The sequence below is a fragment of the Molothrus aeneus genome, chromosome 2, assembly GCF_037042795.1.
Source record: "Molothrus aeneus isolate 106 chromosome 2, BPBGC_Maene_1.0, whole genome shotgun sequence".
NCBI classification, from domain to species: Eukaryota; Metazoa; Chordata; class Aves; order Passeriformes; family Icteridae; genus Molothrus; species Molothrus aeneus.
In genome coordinates this window covers 42,842,442-42,860,872 of record NC_089647.1, presented here as the reverse complement: position 1 = coordinate 42,860,872, position 18,431 = coordinate 42,842,442, and the positions used below count along the sequence as shown (strand labels likewise).

Sequence of the window (18,431 nt, the reverse complement as noted above, 5' to 3'; positions counted from 1 at the left end):
TTCATCAACAACCCATCTATTAGAACAACCTAATTAGTCTAGACCCAGTATTTAGAAGTGATGCCTGCTGTGTATGCAGCTAGCCACCAAAGCTTTCCAATACAAGCACAACCCATTCAGATCTTAGAATTCATATATTCATTAACAATTTGGGGGGTTGCCAACTCAATATTAAAAGTGACAGATGTTCATAAAGTAATGTCTAACAACTGCAACAGCTTTCTGATAAAACAGAAAGTAGGTTTTCACTGCCTTAACTGCCATTAGCATATCTGACACAAAGTAAGGAGTACAGTAAAAAGGTGAAGTATTAACAATTCACACATTTTAAATTAGCTCAGGTCCCCACAGTACTAAAGAATTCTAATTGCCACTGGTAAGCTCCCATTCTGTTTGAGTATCAGTGTGGTTTTATCTTCTCTCTTCAAGTCTATTATCCCTACACACTTTTTCTTATATCATTACTGTATATGCCTTTTGGTTATCAATACCTTCTCTGAAATTGGCCTTAAACAAAACAAAACTAAAAAACTCTAATCCCTTCCCTCCCTGTGAGTAATTAGAGCTAATGCTTAGCAACAGGTAGGTGACTTCTGCTGCTCCTGGCACACAGTGGGGATCTGCAGAAGTTCCAGCTACTAACCATAACCACATACACTGAAGGAAATCATGTTGGTTGTATGGCCCAAAAGAGATACGTTGGATTTCTTTCAGTCTAGCTACTCACTACTACATACAGCCACATCCTCCATGTCTCAATGTACACCTGAAGGTAAGGTGGATTGCTTATGTTACAGTAATTTCTGCAGAGTGGTTCAGGAGCTCCTACCATTGTTCAGAATGAATAGGAAACCTTTGCATTCGGCCTTGCTTATGTGTAAAAATGAACTCAATATGGTATCAACTCTCTCTCTTTCCTGAAAAGCTGACAACAAACATTCAGACTAAATACAAGACTGATAAATCCACAGATTTATCTTTCTGCACAAAGAAGACTGACTGGTGAGAAACTCTCTCCTCCATGTCAGCTAATTCCTGCATTTGTGACAGAGTCAGCAATAAAAAACAACATAAAGGCAGTATGAGAGAAGGGAACACAAAGTAAGGCACAGCTCGCGTACAAAAATAGGTTTATTCTACAACCACCAACAAGAGCAGTTTAGGCCTGTCTATTAGCCAGCCTCTGGCTGAACGCAGGAGAACAGCAGAAGTTTGTCCAAGGACAGGGAATCTCAGTCATAAGTCACTGATCTAGGCAAGAGAGAAAGATTTCAGAGAACTCCAGAGATAAAGCATAAAGCTTTTCCTTGTTATATACAAAAATAGTAAATAAAAAAGGTAAGTTTAAAAAGCCTGAACGCACTGTTCAAACTCACATTATAGATTACCATGAGACCTAAGCTTTCACCTTCAACAGGTTTCTGTCATTTTGCAAATGCAAAAACCCAGCCCACAAATACCAGACATTAAAGTACACAGAATTGCTCAATGAATTTTAAGTAACCTATGTGTAAACAAAAAAAAAATTTTTACACAGCATAGAAATTAAGCTCATAGAATTTTCTCAAAGTAAACAAACCAAATAGAGGAAAACAAACAAGTTACAGCTTTATAGTTAGAAATACTCTGGTTTCTCCCATCACCTTAAATGTCCTTTACCACTATATAAGCTCTCATGACTGAAGAACTTGAGTCACCATACATTAATATCATCACGCCCTAAACAAGTCACCCCTATCTTAACAAGTGGTTTGTTCTTATGCTGAGCCACCTCATTAAACATTCTCAAGGTAAACCCTGGCCAGTGACATCTATAAAGGCAGTATTGAGATCTGAGAGCTTCACACCTCTTTCCAAATGTATATACAGCTTTCAGCAACATATGGCACTTTTTGTGTGAATCACAAATGCCTGCCCACCACATGTCAGAGAGGATGGAATTCTAAGGGAATTGATGAAAAGGGTAAGAGAATTAAGAATATGAAGTTTGGGTTCACTCCTGAAACAGATTTAGTAGTTGTGGCTTTCAGAAATTAAATACTCACTATTTCACTGATTTTGTGGCAACATTTTTAGCCTAGTGTGCTGCTTTTGACTGGAGGAGAATTATTTTTTTCCACAGTAGGTAGTATGGGGTTATTTTTTGGATTTGTACTGGAAACAGTGTTGGCAACACAGGGATGTTTTAGTTACTGCTGAGCACAGTTTGCAGAGAGTTAAGGCCTTTCCTGCCTCTCACCCCACCCCACCAGTGAGTAGGTTGGGAGTGCACAAGGAGCTGGGAGGGGAAACAGCCAGGACAGCTGACTCCAAGTGACCAAAGACATATTCCAAACCAGACAGCATCATGTTCAGTATATAAAGCTGAGGGACCAAGAAGGAAGAGGGAACATTTGCAGCGATGGTCTTTGTCTTCCTAAGTCACTGGTATGCATTATGGAGCCCTGCTCTCCTGGACATGGCTGAACACCTGCTTGCCAAAGGGGAGTGGTAAATTAATTCCTTGGTTTGCTTTACTTGCAAGCACAGCTTTTGTTTTACCTGTTACCTCAAAGCAGGAGGTTTTTTCACTTTAACTCTTCTGATTCTCTCCCCTGTTCCACTGAAGTGGAGTGGGCAAATAGCTACGAGGTGTTTAATTGCCAGCTGGGGTTAAACCATAAAACCAATAACTCAGTTTTAAAAGTTAGAATGGTAAAGACAAGCATTAACCTCCCAAGCATGTACTGAACATCCATATGACTTTATATTTAATCTTGCTAATAATACTTTAATGTAGATTTGAGCCTTCCTACTGAAAAAATGTGAACAAATTTAGTTGGGAATATGTCTTTTAGAAGCACTGCATTGCTTGGATGATTAACTGAAAACAAGAGCTAATGATTCTTTAGCTGTAAAATCTTCAGACACAGTTATATGTGCAGAAAAACTGGATTTGCTAATTTTTTTTTAATTTCACCTAGCTTCCTTATTACCTTCAGACTTGAGAGAGAGGAAGCAGCAGTACAAGCACAAAGTATTCCTCCACTTTAAATGCTTAACTCCTTGCCATTAACGCCCCTTTATTTCATTGGGTGCCAACCTTCAGTTACCATATAACCAATCAGGAATTGGGTAACCAAGTCACCTCTTCAGGAGAGAAGAAATGCTGCAGCATTTTGCTCCTGAAAAAAGCTAAAGAGGCAGACAGAGATGAGACAAAGGGAAGAAGAGATGTCTCCTGTCAGGGTAGCTCAACCCCTTCGGTGCCAGAGGGCAAGCACGAGTTTCGAGCCCTGAGTCAGCGGCAAAGCCCCAGCCCTGCCCACTGAGCCTCTCACTGCAGCAGGAAGGAGCCTGCAGCCAGCACAGCACAGCTCCTGCAGCCCAGCCCCCTCCTCTCCCACCACCTGCTGCATCAGCTTGGGAGCCAGCATCTCACATGAGCAGGAAACATGCCCTTTTCTAGATTCCCTCCTGAGCTCCAGACAGGCAGAAAATCATAACGTAAAATTAAATCTCTTCCAACGTACTTCCCATCCTTTCTTCAAGTTCTGAGGAACTGCCTGGTCCTAGATATTACAGTCCAGAAGTTCCAACACCAGAGAATATAATGCAAGGAAAGGAAATCAGAGATGCCTGAACCCACACATAGGCAAGGAATTCATCAAGCTGAAGACCCGTGGGAGCAGGACAAGTGCAATCAGTTTTCAACTACATCCATTACCTCCCATGCCAACACCAGCCCAGTGTGGATACCACGACAGCCCTGTCCATTTCAGAGACCACAATACTCACGCTACACTAAGCTGAGCAGGTAACAATAGCATAATTGAAATGCCTTTTAACTATTATTTCATTAAGAAAAGAAAAAAATGAAAGCAACATGTCAGCATTTACATTTCAATGAAATGCTCGTGCTTGATAAAAGACTCAACCTAAAATTACATTCCAATTCTCTGATGTTTTTCCACTAAAAGAATTTAATGTTTCTCATACCACTATTTACCAGTTAGTCTCTTTGGGATTTACCCAGTAAATATTCCATTATAACCATCTTGATTTTAATCACTAGTAGCTATTCTACATTACATCACTAAATGTTTTAGAAGAGTATTGTTGGTTGTAAGTGCTTCAAAAGTGTTCACGGGAAAAATAAAATATGAATGTTATTTTTCCAAGAGCAAAAGAAGATTAGCAGTAACAGAGAAATTTCAAGATTGATTATCTTCAATGACCCACTGAAAAATTAATCTACACTAAAAACAGTAAAATACTTCTTGAAAATGTAGAGAAGTCAAAGTAATTTATGTTTTAAATTTCCTATGTTAAAAAGGGATTATGAAAGTAGAGCCACAAGAACAAAACTGGTTAATGAAAACATAACATTTCCTCGGCTTACAGTACATGCTGATCTTACAACCAAAGAGAGAAAAATTACCTGCAGATGTGATATATGCAATTTTTCTCTTTCTTTTAAGGCTTTCCTTGTTAAGATAATTATAATACTTGAACCAGCAAGGAGCAGAAATTTGACTCAAGTTCACTCAGTCAAAACATACATCTTCAACTCCCACACTGCCCTTTCCACACCTAAGGAACTATGGGAGGCCATCCAAATCACTTTTGCTGACATTCAGCAACGAATTGTCCATAAACTAAAAGCTGCCTTAATTTGCATTTGCACACTGCATTTCCAATTTATATCATGTCATTCACCTCCTCCATAACATTATCACATTTTCTTCTCACATTCTTCTCTGTGCTAAAATAAAGTCTCTCTTGTAAGGCCAAAGGAGTATTTGCTAGAATATCTTCATTCTCCACTGCTGTCCTTTTATTATGTCCCCTGTTGTCTTTTTTCTTCAATCCCATACCGACCTCTTCAATACAACACGAACATATGAGTTAAACCACTGAGAAAAGTAGCTAGTTGAGGCAGATTTTACATCTCTTCAGAACTAAAAAGGATGCCTTTTGAAAGGTACACTTATGCAAAATTCAATTTTTGCATTCAATACAGGAGTGATTGAGTAACACAACATGGTTATAATACCCAGGAAGGTCAGATCAGATGACCACGTCCCTTTACATCTATAAAATGCAACTACTGTAGCACTAAAAAGCTGTAGAAAAATAAACTACATATTAGTAGAACAGTCAATATTCAAAACTGTGGTAGTGAGCAAGACACAAACATATATGCAAATATGACTGCAAAAGGGGTGGTAGAAGTTTTTATGAAACATGAAGTTAAGAGAGACAGAAACCTGCAGACAGTATCCTGTGGGCTCCCCAAGGGTCAGGTTCTAAAGATGCTTCATGGCTTTGTCACGCCCATACAAAACTACTGCCTTTCAGCTCAGGTTTCTCGCCTTATTCTCCTATCTCCCTTCAATCCCCTCTTGACATTGGACCCAATAGCTTCTGTGACAGATACTTACAAAGCTTTCCCTCACAATGTGCCTCTATCTTCAAACACTGTTTCTAAACTGATGTAAAACCTACATGTGCTAGAAACTCCCACTCAGAATGTGTTCCAAAGCTGGAGATGAGTATTTCTTGTCAATCCACTGATCAAAACACACACAAAATTTTAACTTTAGTTTGCAATTATGCTTCCCATCTATGTGTCAAGTGTGTCTCAAATTTGAACCTGAAGTGGAAACCTCAAGAAACAGGACATGACAAAACACAGTGAAGACCTGTCTTGCAAATACAGCACTCATCTGTGAGCCAGGACATGTAAACTTTCATGAAACTCCTTGGAAGTTGCTTTCTTCCAATGCTCAATTTCACACGAAGCAGACATCACAGGAAATGACAGCAACAGTTCACACAGAGTTCTTTAGCAGAAATGATGTGATTCTAGGTCAGCAGGCTATTCTCAAAATACACAGTGATGAACTACTGATTTCTGCAAGCCCACAGTGAGTTCCTGTGGTTGGAATATAACAGAACCCAGCAGAACATGTGCTTATTGCTTTACAAGCATGTAAATAGCTATGGCTGAAGTACACTTTGGTATTCAGTGCATCTCAATGCAAACAAGCCTCAGATGCAGCTGCCAATACACATTTTAGTATTATCAGCTTGTTCTTTTCTTCCCTTCCATTAAAAAACAAACAGAAAAACAAACAAACAAAAAAAAAAACCCCACAAAAAACACTTGGGAATAACACTGGGATTTGGGATTTGTTGTGCCCTCACCAGAAGGACCCCTGCTTTGCATTAGTGCAATCTGAAGTATCCAAATGCAAGAATATCACCCACAAGTACAGACACCAGAAGAATTAGAATGTATTAGAATTGTATGTATTTACAGCAGAGGAATAGTGACTGCAAAAACAGTATTTTTCCCAGAAGTAAGAGGTATATGCATTACATGTATATGCATACAGACCTGTGGAGAAAGAAACACATACTGTCATTTTATGCTCTGCAAGATGTGGTCTCTGTTGCAAAGCTGCTGGAAAGCTGCTACCACACAGCTGGTGTTTTGTAATTCTCCCACTCTTACTCAGGTAAGAGTCAACAAAAATAAAACAACTAATATTAATTTTGTTCAGTGTGGACATTATGGAAACATGAAAGGCACCTTCAACAACTCCAGTTTAAAATGAATGGTGTCAGTATTAGCTACTCTATTAAATGAGTATAGTTCTTGTGTTCCCCTCCCTGAGAACTCACAGCAAGATCTGCATTGCACAAGTACCTCAAACACACTCCTCTTCTACTCTGCTAGCAGGTAAAACTAATTTCAAAAAACACAATACTAGTGGTTTCATGGCTTGACATTGGCTTTTTTTCTCCAGTGGCCCACATGCACAGCCTCTCTGCAAGAAGCATAGACAATATAACCACAGAAAAATACCATGAAAGACAGTTTTAAAAAATGCTTTGTGGTCTTGGTCACACAGGGGACAAATCTGAGGGAAATCATACTGCCATTTAGCTCCTCAAAAAGCTCCATGTGTCATTTTGTTTTCCCACTCAAGGTCACCCATCTATGCTTTTTTGAGGGATTTACTAATGCACCTCATTTTCTTGAGGCATGTTTGCCAGCTGCCTCTCTTTGCAAGCACAACCCTGTTACTTTACAGAGGTCCATACAGAACATATGGGCCATAAGGAGCAGGCAAAGCAGTTTATCTTGATACACTGAGCATCAGCTAGATGAAGATTTCTAGCAAGAGGAACAAGCACACATGTAGCTCAGGCAAAGGAGAGAAACCACCCTGCACTGAAATACATGGAAAACTACCACAGGAACAGTGTGGTAATGAAGAATGAGAAGACCTCTAAGACTTCCCCACCAGGCTAGCCCAAAGAGATTTATACTTAATTTGTTTTTTACTGAAATAAAGCTAGAGGGTGCAGTCTTAATTGGTTTAATTTCCTTTCACTCATTCAAAGTAATGCTCCTTTGAGAGAATTTTATCCCCAGAGGATGCAGGTACTGCTTTATCCAAGATGGAGAGCAGAGAGACCAGGCTGTAAAAAGTGAGAGAGTCCATCCCAGCTAGGATGCTGTACAACTCCTCCCAGCTGGGATGAACCACAGCCTCATGGAAACATGGAATATCTGCTCCATGCAACTAAGCAGAATTCCTAGCTCCTGGTCAGTCAGCAGGTTGCTATTCCAAAAGAGCATCACATTTTTCCTTTTTAAAATAGCCATTAAATTACAATCTGCAGAATGTCAGTGATAGTGTAATGAATTCCCCAGAACTCACTTTGATTAATAGCTGATGAATCATCACCCACAAATTTTATTTTCAAGTTATCAAATTATTCCATCTGAAAATTACACAGCTCAGACAGAAATTTAGAAATGTGCCTCAAAGTATTGTTTAAAATGTGCATGGGTAGTTTGTTAAGCAATGCTTACAGTAGCAGATGTCTGTATCAGAGAAGTCACTCTACAATAAAGAATAATTCTCAAAATTTTAACTTTGCTGACAGATAGTTAGAAGGCTCCAGATACATACTGGATAGCTGGTCTGCATTATTACAATTTCAGGAAGTAGCATTCCTTTAAAAGTTAGTGTTGTATAATTTTTAGTAGTATTTCATAATTTTAGCATTCAACTTCCAGAACACTTATCCAAAATTATGTCATAGTTATAAAGATTTCCAATGGCATCGCTCATCAACCATTCAGGGACTAATGATTTTAAAGGAAACTGTGACATTTTAATAGTTAACAAATCCTCCATATTTAGAGAATACTGGTCAAAACTAGGCAGATTTAATGCAGAGTATTTTGCTCATTCACCCTTATCTATGAAACTGCTGCAATATATTAAACAAGGCTATAAGTGATAAAGAACAAATAAAACTGAAGATATTAGTGCAGGCTTGAGTAACCTACTAGAAGTATTAAATTAGTAATTAGTAAGATTTTAGTGAAATATTTCAAGTCATACAAGTCATACTCTAATATTTCTTGATATAAAAGACCATGCATCTCTCTCATTCATTTCAGGTCGATTCAACTGAGAGATAAAGCACACACCTCATTTCAGCCTGAATTTGCACCAGATGCTGAAACCTGAGCACACAAATAATAGCCCAGCCTGCTCAGAGCACTCTGCACAGCATGAATCATCAATAACCTGAAAAGATTACAGAATCACATAAATTCCTGAGTTGGAAGGGAAACCCTCAAGGATCAGAATCCAACTCCTGGCCCTGCACAGGACCATACCCAAGAGTCACACCATGCACCTGAGAGTGCTGTCCAAACGCTTCTGGAACTCTGTCAGGCTGGTGCTGTGACCACTCCCTGGGGAGCCTGTTCCAGGGCCCAACCACCCTCTGGGTGAAGAACCTTTTCCCAATAACCAAACTAAACCTCCCCCGAGGCAGATTCAGGCCATTCACTGCTCACCACAGAGAACAGATCAATGCCTGCCCCTCCTCTTCCCCTCACAAGGAAGCTGGAGATGCAATGGGGTCTCCTCTCAGTCTCCTCCCGGCTGAACACACCAAGTGATTTCAACTGTTCCTCGTACGACTTCTCCTCAAGGCCCTTCACCTTTGTTGCCCTCCTTTGGACCCTCTCCCATAGTTTAATGTCTTTTTTATGTTGTGGCACCCAGAACTGCCCCCAGCACTGGAGGTGAGGCTGCCCCAGAGCAGAGCAGAGCAGAGCAGGACAATCCCCTCCCTTGCCCAGCTGGCCCTGCTGTGCCTGATGCCCCCAGGACAGGGTTGGCCCTCCTGGCTGCCAGGGCACTGCTGGTTCAGGTTCAACTTGCCACAGACCAGGACCCCCAGGTCCCTTTCTGCAGCACTGCTCTCCAGCATCTCATTTCCCAGTCTGCTCATACATCCAGGGTTGCCCCATCCCAGGTGCAGAATCCAGAACTTTCCCTTGTGGAACATTATTGCCCAGCCCTCTCATTTGTTGAGGTCTCTCTACACGGCCTCTCTGCCTTGGAGGGAGTCAGCAGCTCCTTCCAGTTTTGTACCATCTGGGAACTTGCTTAGTATATCTTCCATCCACGTTCAAAATTCAGATTGCGGCTACTGACTTGTCAACATCCCTTGCTCTAGATGGCAAGCAGTACATTTCAGCCAGCTGGAAAAGCCACTGACTTGTGAACAAGTCCCTGGGAAAGACCTGGGAAAGCCTTTCCTGGCTCAAATCAGGCTCCTCAAAGCAGGTTTCCTACTCATCTACCATCTTTCTACGCCTGATTCCTACTTACAAGAGTAACAAATGCCAAGAGGACAGATTGTGGGCATCAAAAGGACCATAATTCACAGTGGTTCAAAAGCACCCCAACACGTTAAATTCTCCACAGAAGCAAAGCCCAGCACATGAGAATTATGTACTCCATAACCTATGATACAGGAAGCTAGTATCTGTGACAGAGGCAGATATATCAAATACAATTCTTAAATATTCATAAAAGCCCCATATTTTTATCCAGGTTTTCAACATGATTCAAGTATTTAGAATGACAGTCTTGAACATATATCCTTTAAGGGATATATAGCATCCTTTTATTTCAAATACACCGTTTACCAGTAATTCCAAGACTTCTAATTGTAGATTTTTTAAATTAACCTAAGCATCACAGGGATTAGCACAAATACCTGGAGTGCTGTCTTATAGGTATGAGAAATCTAAAAACTTACAGGGATTTTTTCATAAACTACAGAAGTTCTTAGTAAGCTGGTAAAAATGCAATTGAAATAGAAATCTTTAGAGGGAAATTTGAAGATGCATGTGAAGCCAACAGAAGAGTGCTAAAGCAGCTAACTTGAGAAAGCAATGAAGAAAGTCTAAACCAATGACTGATCTACAGAGCTGGAGCTTATGTAGGTAATGGGTGTTTACAAGGGACTGCCTGAAAAGCCTCTGCTGCACAGTTTAATCTAGCAAGCAAGTCACGAGTGTTCTACACAAAAATAGTAGAGCCAGGAGAATGAATTTTTCTGCAAATCCAAAAAGTAGAAGTTGTCCAAGAAGACAAGTAAATGGGTTTGCTCTGTCCTTTTTGTGGCCCACAGAAGGAGTCCTGACTAACAGGACTTTTAAAAACTACATAGAACATAAAACTGGACATCATAAACATACTTAAAAAAACAAGTCTGAGATGCATTGAAGAAGTTACTGAAATTGCTTTGAAAGAAAATGTGACTTCTTTAAAATTTTCTATGCAGTTCACAGAATGTGTTCTGTGATGACTGCTCTGCATAAAGAGGCTTGAGGTACCATCAGCAGGTTTCATCTCCATTCATGGGTGATAACTTTTTCTAACACTGGAATCTTGGAAGCACTTTGGCTAATATCTAAATGTAGGCCTGGTTCATTTGTATGCAAATATTTTGTTCTTCATATAAATTATTACTTGCTGTAATTCAACTAGAAATATATTAGCACTCTGTTACTGGGCTGAGAACCTAAGCACTTAGATCCTTTAGGAAGGAGACTTTATGGTACGTAATGCATCACACTATTGACTTTTATTTAACTTACAAATAAGTAACTTCTCTATTTTCTCTGCCGGACTGCTCACTTTGCAACATGTCTCCAAGGAATTATGCTCTCTTCAGAGCCAGCAGGCTGCCCGGAGCAGCTTTCTTCTCTTGGACACAGCACACCGCTACAGCAGGAGCAAAGCAGGCTACCCCTAAGGGAAATGCCACTGCCAGAGCCAGCCAGCGTGTTTCCTTGCTTCTTCCATCCTTTGGGTATTTTTTACCTTGCTGTCCCCTGAAAAGCTTCAAGGAGACAAAGTCAACTACTTAAAATATATTAATATGAAAGCATAAGAATAATAGCCAGTAAGAGGTGGTGAGAAGAACGAGAAGATATTTCATGCCAAAAAAAGCAGTATATAAACATAAGAGTGGTGAAAAGCTCTCTCATAACACGTAACAGGAGGAAAGAAATCCCATGCAGAGAGAAAAGACAGTGTAAGAGAAGCAATCTAGATAAATCACATCTCTGAAAATTAATTTCAATTTCTGTGGAGTGTAACAAGCTTTCTTCTCAACATCACAGAATAAAATTCCAGGGATTATGTCCTCATTTTGGTGCATATTATATCATGTTTTCCTGATCTTTGTCATATGCAAAGTCCACATTACAAGCAGCTAGCACTCTCTGTTTCTTGGTACAGACTCACCCATCATCCTAGTTAGGGAGATTTACCTTTTTCTCATTCTTTCTTTCTTTCTTTTATCAGTATGTACATATCCAGGTCATGATATGCCAGTTTACAGTGTTTGTTTCATGTGTTTGAGAGGTTAATAAAATTTCACTGTATGTAATAATAAAAATGGATTGTAAGTCAAGCCAGATAGCTCAGACAGAATCACAGCACATAAAATAATTTCCTTCCCTAGCCACAATATTCAAACAGCATGCTCTCCAAGAGCCAGAGTAACGCCAAGGAAACTGCAAGTACTATTCAAGGCAACCCCCTGTACGCTTTTGCTTCTTACAGTGTTCCAAGCAGAAATTGTTGAATACACCTGAGAAGTTTTAGGAGCCCAAGGGATGGGGAAGCAGGGAGGAAGCCAGAGCAATTCTAAGAATTCAGTAATGTTTCCTCACTAGAACAGAAAATTCAACAGCAGAAGAGAAGTCTGACAGTATGTAATATGTTTGACAAGTTGACTAAAATTAAAGTATAAACAAACCCAATAAAAATATTATAGGTTTAACCTTAGTTCTCAAAATAAATAATAATAGAAGTTGAACAAGTAGAGCTTTTGAACTGCCAAATGCAAAAAGCAATTTCATAAAATTAGCATTAGAAACAAAGTTTGTAACCAGGGAGTACTTATAGTCTTTGCAACATCAATACTGCTAATACTGTTAAACGCACTTTAAAAGAATAATTTCCATAATGTTAACACAACAGCTAAATACTGCCTATCTGCTAATGGCTCTATGCATATAGCTGACCTTCTTTTTATGCATAAGAACACTGTACTTATCTAAAGTCCCATGAGTTAGACCACCAGCTAAAAATCCTGACATATCAAAGTAAAATTCATAAAAAGAGCAGCCAGTGACTATCGCTTAAAAAAATGAGCTAGAAAGCTCAGAACAAAATTGCAATATCTGCCAAGGTCTTTCAACTTATTCAAGGTTTCTCCTTTTATACAGCAATGCCGAAAACAGATTTTTCTTTTATATGTGTTATCACAAAATGACAGAGACACAGTCTCTCACAAGTACACATGCAGCCAAGGGACACACACCAAGAAAGGGAAAGAGTGAAATTGAGCCACAAGTCCCACTGTTAGAAGGATTAACGCTGGATGTGTCACAATTCACACCATAACCTCTTCTACAGTTGGGCTGGGTATCGTGTACATTCATCAAAAAAAAACTGTTCTACGAAAATCCCACAAATCCCCTTTGCGACCGTCATCAGTTTAAATAACCCCTGCTCTTCTTGACCAGTTCCTTTCCTTTGGTACAAAGATGGATGAGCCAACCCCACTTGCAATCAAGGGTCAGGGCTCTACATCAGAGCCAGTCTAACACTTCCCTTTGCTTCTTCTTCCATTGGAGGGACTAGGGTAGAGACAAGGATGAGGAAGCAATGGTGTCTCTAACAACAGCAATTCAAAAACTGAAACTAAACCTAATGTTTCCATTTACAAAAAATGTTCTGGAGCTCAATAATCACAGCAGGACTGCTTTGGAGCTGCTTTTAGGATGAGAAGCCTAAATCAGAAATAGTGAAATTGCACAATCAATTATACACATTAAAAGCATAAATGCAAACTGAATTCAATCTTTGTGGGCATATTGACAAACCCCAAATTAGATAACCACATGCCAGGGTTTGCAAAGGACTCCTATCTTATTTAGCACACAGAACAGATTTTCTAAAAAATCCTCCTAACTAATGCAGCTGAGTATACACTCTATGTTCATAGTCCCAGACACTCTGCAGCCTTTCCTAGTACTAATTAATGCAGCAAACTGGTTCCTGAGTCCTTCCTAGAAGGACACTGCAACACACAGCACCAGGAAAACTGCATTCACACTGCTCAGTGCTTCTCACACCCCAGAATGCTAATGCTTTAAATATTAACTGATCTGTTTTAATGCAATAATAACCACTTCAGAACTTCCTATCCAAGAACTTCAGAACTTCTATCCAAGAAATAAAGAAATGGGGAAAAAATATAAAAGCTGTTGCATATAATCAATTTTGTCTTAACAGTCAGAAAATGAGGAGCTGAGTTCTGTCAAATAAAAATCCGCAATGCCCAAGTCTTTTAATGTAATTTCTACTATGTTGCATTTCTGTAACAAAACTTTAAAAGTTAATATGGTTAGTGACAAAAACTGTTATTCTCTTATTCTTACTAAAAATAGAATCCTTGCATTTAAAGCATTCCATAATTTATCAATAATTTTCACAGTATCATATGGTAATAAACCCCACACCACTGCATGCGTTGATCAAGTTAAGCAGAGTATGCTCTGCATTTTGACTTTCTAAAAGCCACGTATTTCACTACTATAGGCATTTCTGCAGGAGTTTATTTAAATATCACTTAAATTTTTAATGACACAGATCTTGAAACTTTCCATTTTTTTTTATTCTCAGCTGCTTAGAAGAGAAACTTAGTATTTTCTTATTATGCCCCCATATACCAGAGCTTTTAGGTGGTACAAAGTCTTCTGCACTTGCACACCAATCATGAACTACTAACCCTTACAGCAGCTATTCCACACTTATCACAGAAAATAATGTCTGAGTTACCTGAACATAAACTAAACTACAAATGCTTAATGCTGGAAAACTCTTAAAAGGTTAGCCAGTATGGTTACAAATTACTTTCTAAACCGCTTATATTTTTCATAAAATTTCTTCTGTTCATTCTTTTACCTCAAACTTTCACCTTTTACCATTTCCACAACAAAACCTTGCAACATAGTAAAATCAGCATTAAATTGTTTGTGTATTTCAGCATGCAAAATTGTAAAAGCAATAAGAAAGCCATGAGATGATCATTCTTTAAATAAGGCAGAGATGTTTTACTCCTCTTTGCTTTTAAAACACAAAGTTCTTTTCTACACAAAACTGAAATTTATTAATAAATATAAGCTCCTGCCAGGCAGTGGCCATGCCTGAGCAGAACCACTCAGGCTGACAATACCAGGAAGAGAAAGTTAACTCTGTTTCCACAGTTCTCAGATGAGATTGCAACCTGTGCCAGCCTCCTCACAGTAGAGAGGAGAGTGCAGGCAGCAGTCAGATCACTGTGCAACTGCTCATCTGTGACAATGACAGCTGATAAAACTAGTTCATACTTCACTACATACCAAAGGAAAGATGCTGCTTATTAATGCAGCTAGTAAGATGATTAGCTTCAAGGTCATGGTAAGTGCCCTGTGTTAAGTAATAGTCCAGAAAAAGAAAGATTTAAAATACCAGTTGGAAAAATAAACACTTTGCTTAACAGGAGGTTGCCCTTGAATGCATTCAAGTGCAGAAGAAAACCTTGCCAAACCAGATGGTTATTTTGCTTGTATCTTTTTACTACAGAAATACAGTTGCTAGATAGCAAAGGATACACCAAAAAAAAAAAATCCCAATATGCACATACCAAATCTGCTTTACAGAAATTACAAAAAAAATTTTAAAAAAACCAAAACTCCCCTTCCTGTAACCTGTATTTAAAGATTAAAAGAAATAAATATTTCTCAGAATAGCAAGGACAAAGAAATCAAAATTATAAAGCTACACACCAAGGAAATGAAAGATTTACATGAATACTTTCCATAAACCTTTATAGCCATGCCTCATAAGAAACATGTGCACTTCCTCTCTCTCTTTGATACTGGCTCAATTCTAATAGGAATGGTCCTGTTGAAAGCAAAAGTCCTTGTTTGAAGGTTACACTCTGGTAAAGATCATTCTGCTATGATTTCTGTTGGGAAGTGGCTCATTGTGTATTGCAATTCAGTTCCCAGTGCTATAAACTGTGGTTCAGCATCAAAATTATGACTGAAAGTGGCAGCTATTTAGAGAGGTACAAGCAAATTAGGAAGGGATGAGAATTAAAACTGTCAAAATTTCCCAGGTTTTCAAGTCACATTATTCATAAATTTAAGCGAGTACAAGGATATTTGTTATGCAGGTAAAACTGTGCTAACAGCATAAAATGATAAAAGCTCAGTCACATCACTGATCCTCTGGGAGTATTTATGACCTCTGATACATATGCACAACACGTCCAACTTCAAACAAGTATTCTGCTAAGAGCAGAATACCCTTTCTTCCTCTCCTCCTTCCTTGGAGCAAGTCCAATAAAAATGATTAAGATTCACAAGCCTTACTATAAAGCACACTTACCGGTGCTGGATTCTCTTTAGCTTCCACACCAAAAACATCCCGTTGTTTCACTGTCAGCAAATCAACACCTTCAGTATCATCCTCGTCATCATCATCATCATCTTCAAAGAACTGCATGGAGTCTGAGTTTGGTAATCTGTTGGGTACATGAACTTCTTTTTCCTCCTCCTCAGACACTTCTTTTGATTCATCCTCAGACTCACCACTCTCCTCAGCACTTCCACTGGAAACAGAACATTCCTCAGCTTCTTTTCTTCTCTTCTTCTCTTTTGTTTTGTTAACTGATGTTTTTCCACTGAAATTAGTTCCACATTTCTCCACTGCTTCCTCATTTACCAAGGTGAGGGCATTCTCATTTTGCTCTGTCTCCTCCAATGGGTCTGCCCCATTGGCTGCCTTGTTTGCACACAGCTGCTTCTGAACTCTTTGAAGGAATCTCACACGAGGTGCCATTGCAAGACCAAGTGACCTAAAACATGGAATTAACAAGAAAGAATAAATTTAAAAGGCAGATATACAAAATTTAGAGCATCAATTAGAAGCTCCCATTGATGGCTCAAGTGATTCAATTTCAATTATCATTCATATTGATACATTTGATCAACACATTTAGAAAAGTCTAAAATACAAGTAAACATTGGAAGGGGAAGCAAGATGAAATAACTGAGAACTCTCAATAACAATTACAAGCCTCCCAGGAAGGAAAGCAAACAAAGAAGCTGCTAAGTTGCAGATAAGAGCCAATTAACTATCTATGATTCACAGTAAAACATGGTGGAAGAAACACCAATGTAATTTGGTATTGAAAATACATGGATTTCATGTCAAGGACTAAGATAACACTGATCTGTCAAGTGTCCTTCACTACTGGAAGCACACCCAGAACATTATCCCCCTGCCCTCGCAGTGACTGAGATCAGCAGAACAAACATGGTATGGATGAATAACCAACTGCAGAAAAAGCTAGGGGAGAGACATTTCTCCCTTAAAGGCAATTTCATCTGCTTCCACCTCTCTACAGAAAGGCTTTACCTGCATGGCATACATAACTAACAGTGCCAGCAAAGCTGTTATTTTACCCAGTTATTCATGACAATTCAAAGTTATACTAATAAGCATTACACGAAGGGGCAAAAATTGCAGAAAAAGCAAAAATTCTGTCTAGAAAAAATAGTGGAGAGCACTGTAAGGGAACAGATACCTTGACTCCAACAGCCCATCTGACTTTGTGACTGTCCACTGTTATTACACCTGACCCTGTCAATTCCAAATTTAAAAAAAAAAAAGCAACTCTGATTTCAGAGTTCATGAGCCATCTCATTAGGTGAATAAAAAATGTGAGGGGACACTGGTACTGGTGCAAGGAACACACAGAGAACCCATGATACAGAACTGAAAGTAGTACCTGGTGCTTGTACATGCACTTCAAAAGGAATAAAGGATTTAACCATATACCGTGACTACAGGCATCCACACCTATTAAAGACCAGCTTCTTTCAACTCAAAACATGCACAGCCATACACCACCTTTCCTCTCAATGCTGTTCGAGTAGATGGCATAATTTATTATTTTCACTATACAGCCTGTGAAAAAAACCCACGTTATAGCACAGGAGAAATATCTAATTCATACTACCCAGCAGAAATGTCATAAAAAGTTGATTAAGCACCCAAAAGATACTGCAGAGCAGCAAGAGTGCACTGTAGCTTCTGGAGAGCCTTGAACTTTTAATGGTAGCCAATGGGAAATGCTAGTCAAAAGGAGTGTCCTGGTTAAACAAACAAAAAAACCCAATTGTAATCACACCTGTGCTTAAAGAGGGCACTTTTGGTACCAGCCACAGGTTAAAAATAGACACAAACCCAAACAGCAATCCACAATGTTAGGATAAAGAACAAATATTCCAACAAATAAAGTTTATTTTCAATGTAAAAATTTTGGGTTTGTGTTTCTGATAATTCAGTACTGTTCTACATGCAATTAACAGCAATAACAAAACAAATAGAATTTTATTTTAAAATATCAAAGGAAGTTTTTATCCAATGTATTTTGCATATTTACTGACAGTGCAGAGGATAACACTGTTGGGAACTGAAATTGGAGCAACTAGAGATCTTAAACTCGTTTTACTGTTTGACAGCAAACACTAATTACCTTTGCAATGAAATGATGTGTTAAAGTTTGGCCTATTGACTAACTGTAATGGAAATAACCAAACAGCAGATGTAATGCTTCACTGCAGCAGCTGGAAGCCATTCAAACCTGGAATTGGGCCTTAACACCAGGCACAGTAAAACGCTCATCAAGAGATTGCTGCATTCAATCTCTTCAGCAAGGAGATCGAAGTTGCAAAAATCAAATCCTTTGGAAGACAAATGCTTTTTGCTTTTCCAGATATCACATTATTCTACATAAAGTATTGCTGTCAAGTGTTGACAAAGCAATGCAAGCAGCAATACTGTATGGCAACTACACAATCAGTCCTCACTTCTCTTTCTCAAGCAGACAGGCACAAGGTACACAGGGTTGAAAACTCTGATTTTATCAGAGCTTTTCTTCTACACCTCCAGAGCTAGCATCAAAGATCAGGAATACACATGCAT

At 38.9% G+C, this 18,431-nt stretch overlaps 1 protein-coding gene across 1 annotated transcript in view; it reads right to left on the bottom strand.

The window, feature by feature from the left end:
- DDX10 (DEAD-box helicase 10) overlaps positions 1–18,431 on the bottom strand; it is a 155,642-nt gene that overhangs the window by 92,835 nt on the left and 44,376 nt on the right. The window contains exon 13 of the mRNA XM_066544772.1: positions 15,828–16,296. Within this exon, the coding sequence (XP_066400869.1) occupies positions 15,828–16,296 (469 nt within the window). The remainder of the gene's footprint in view (positions 1–15,827; positions 16,297–18,431) is intronic.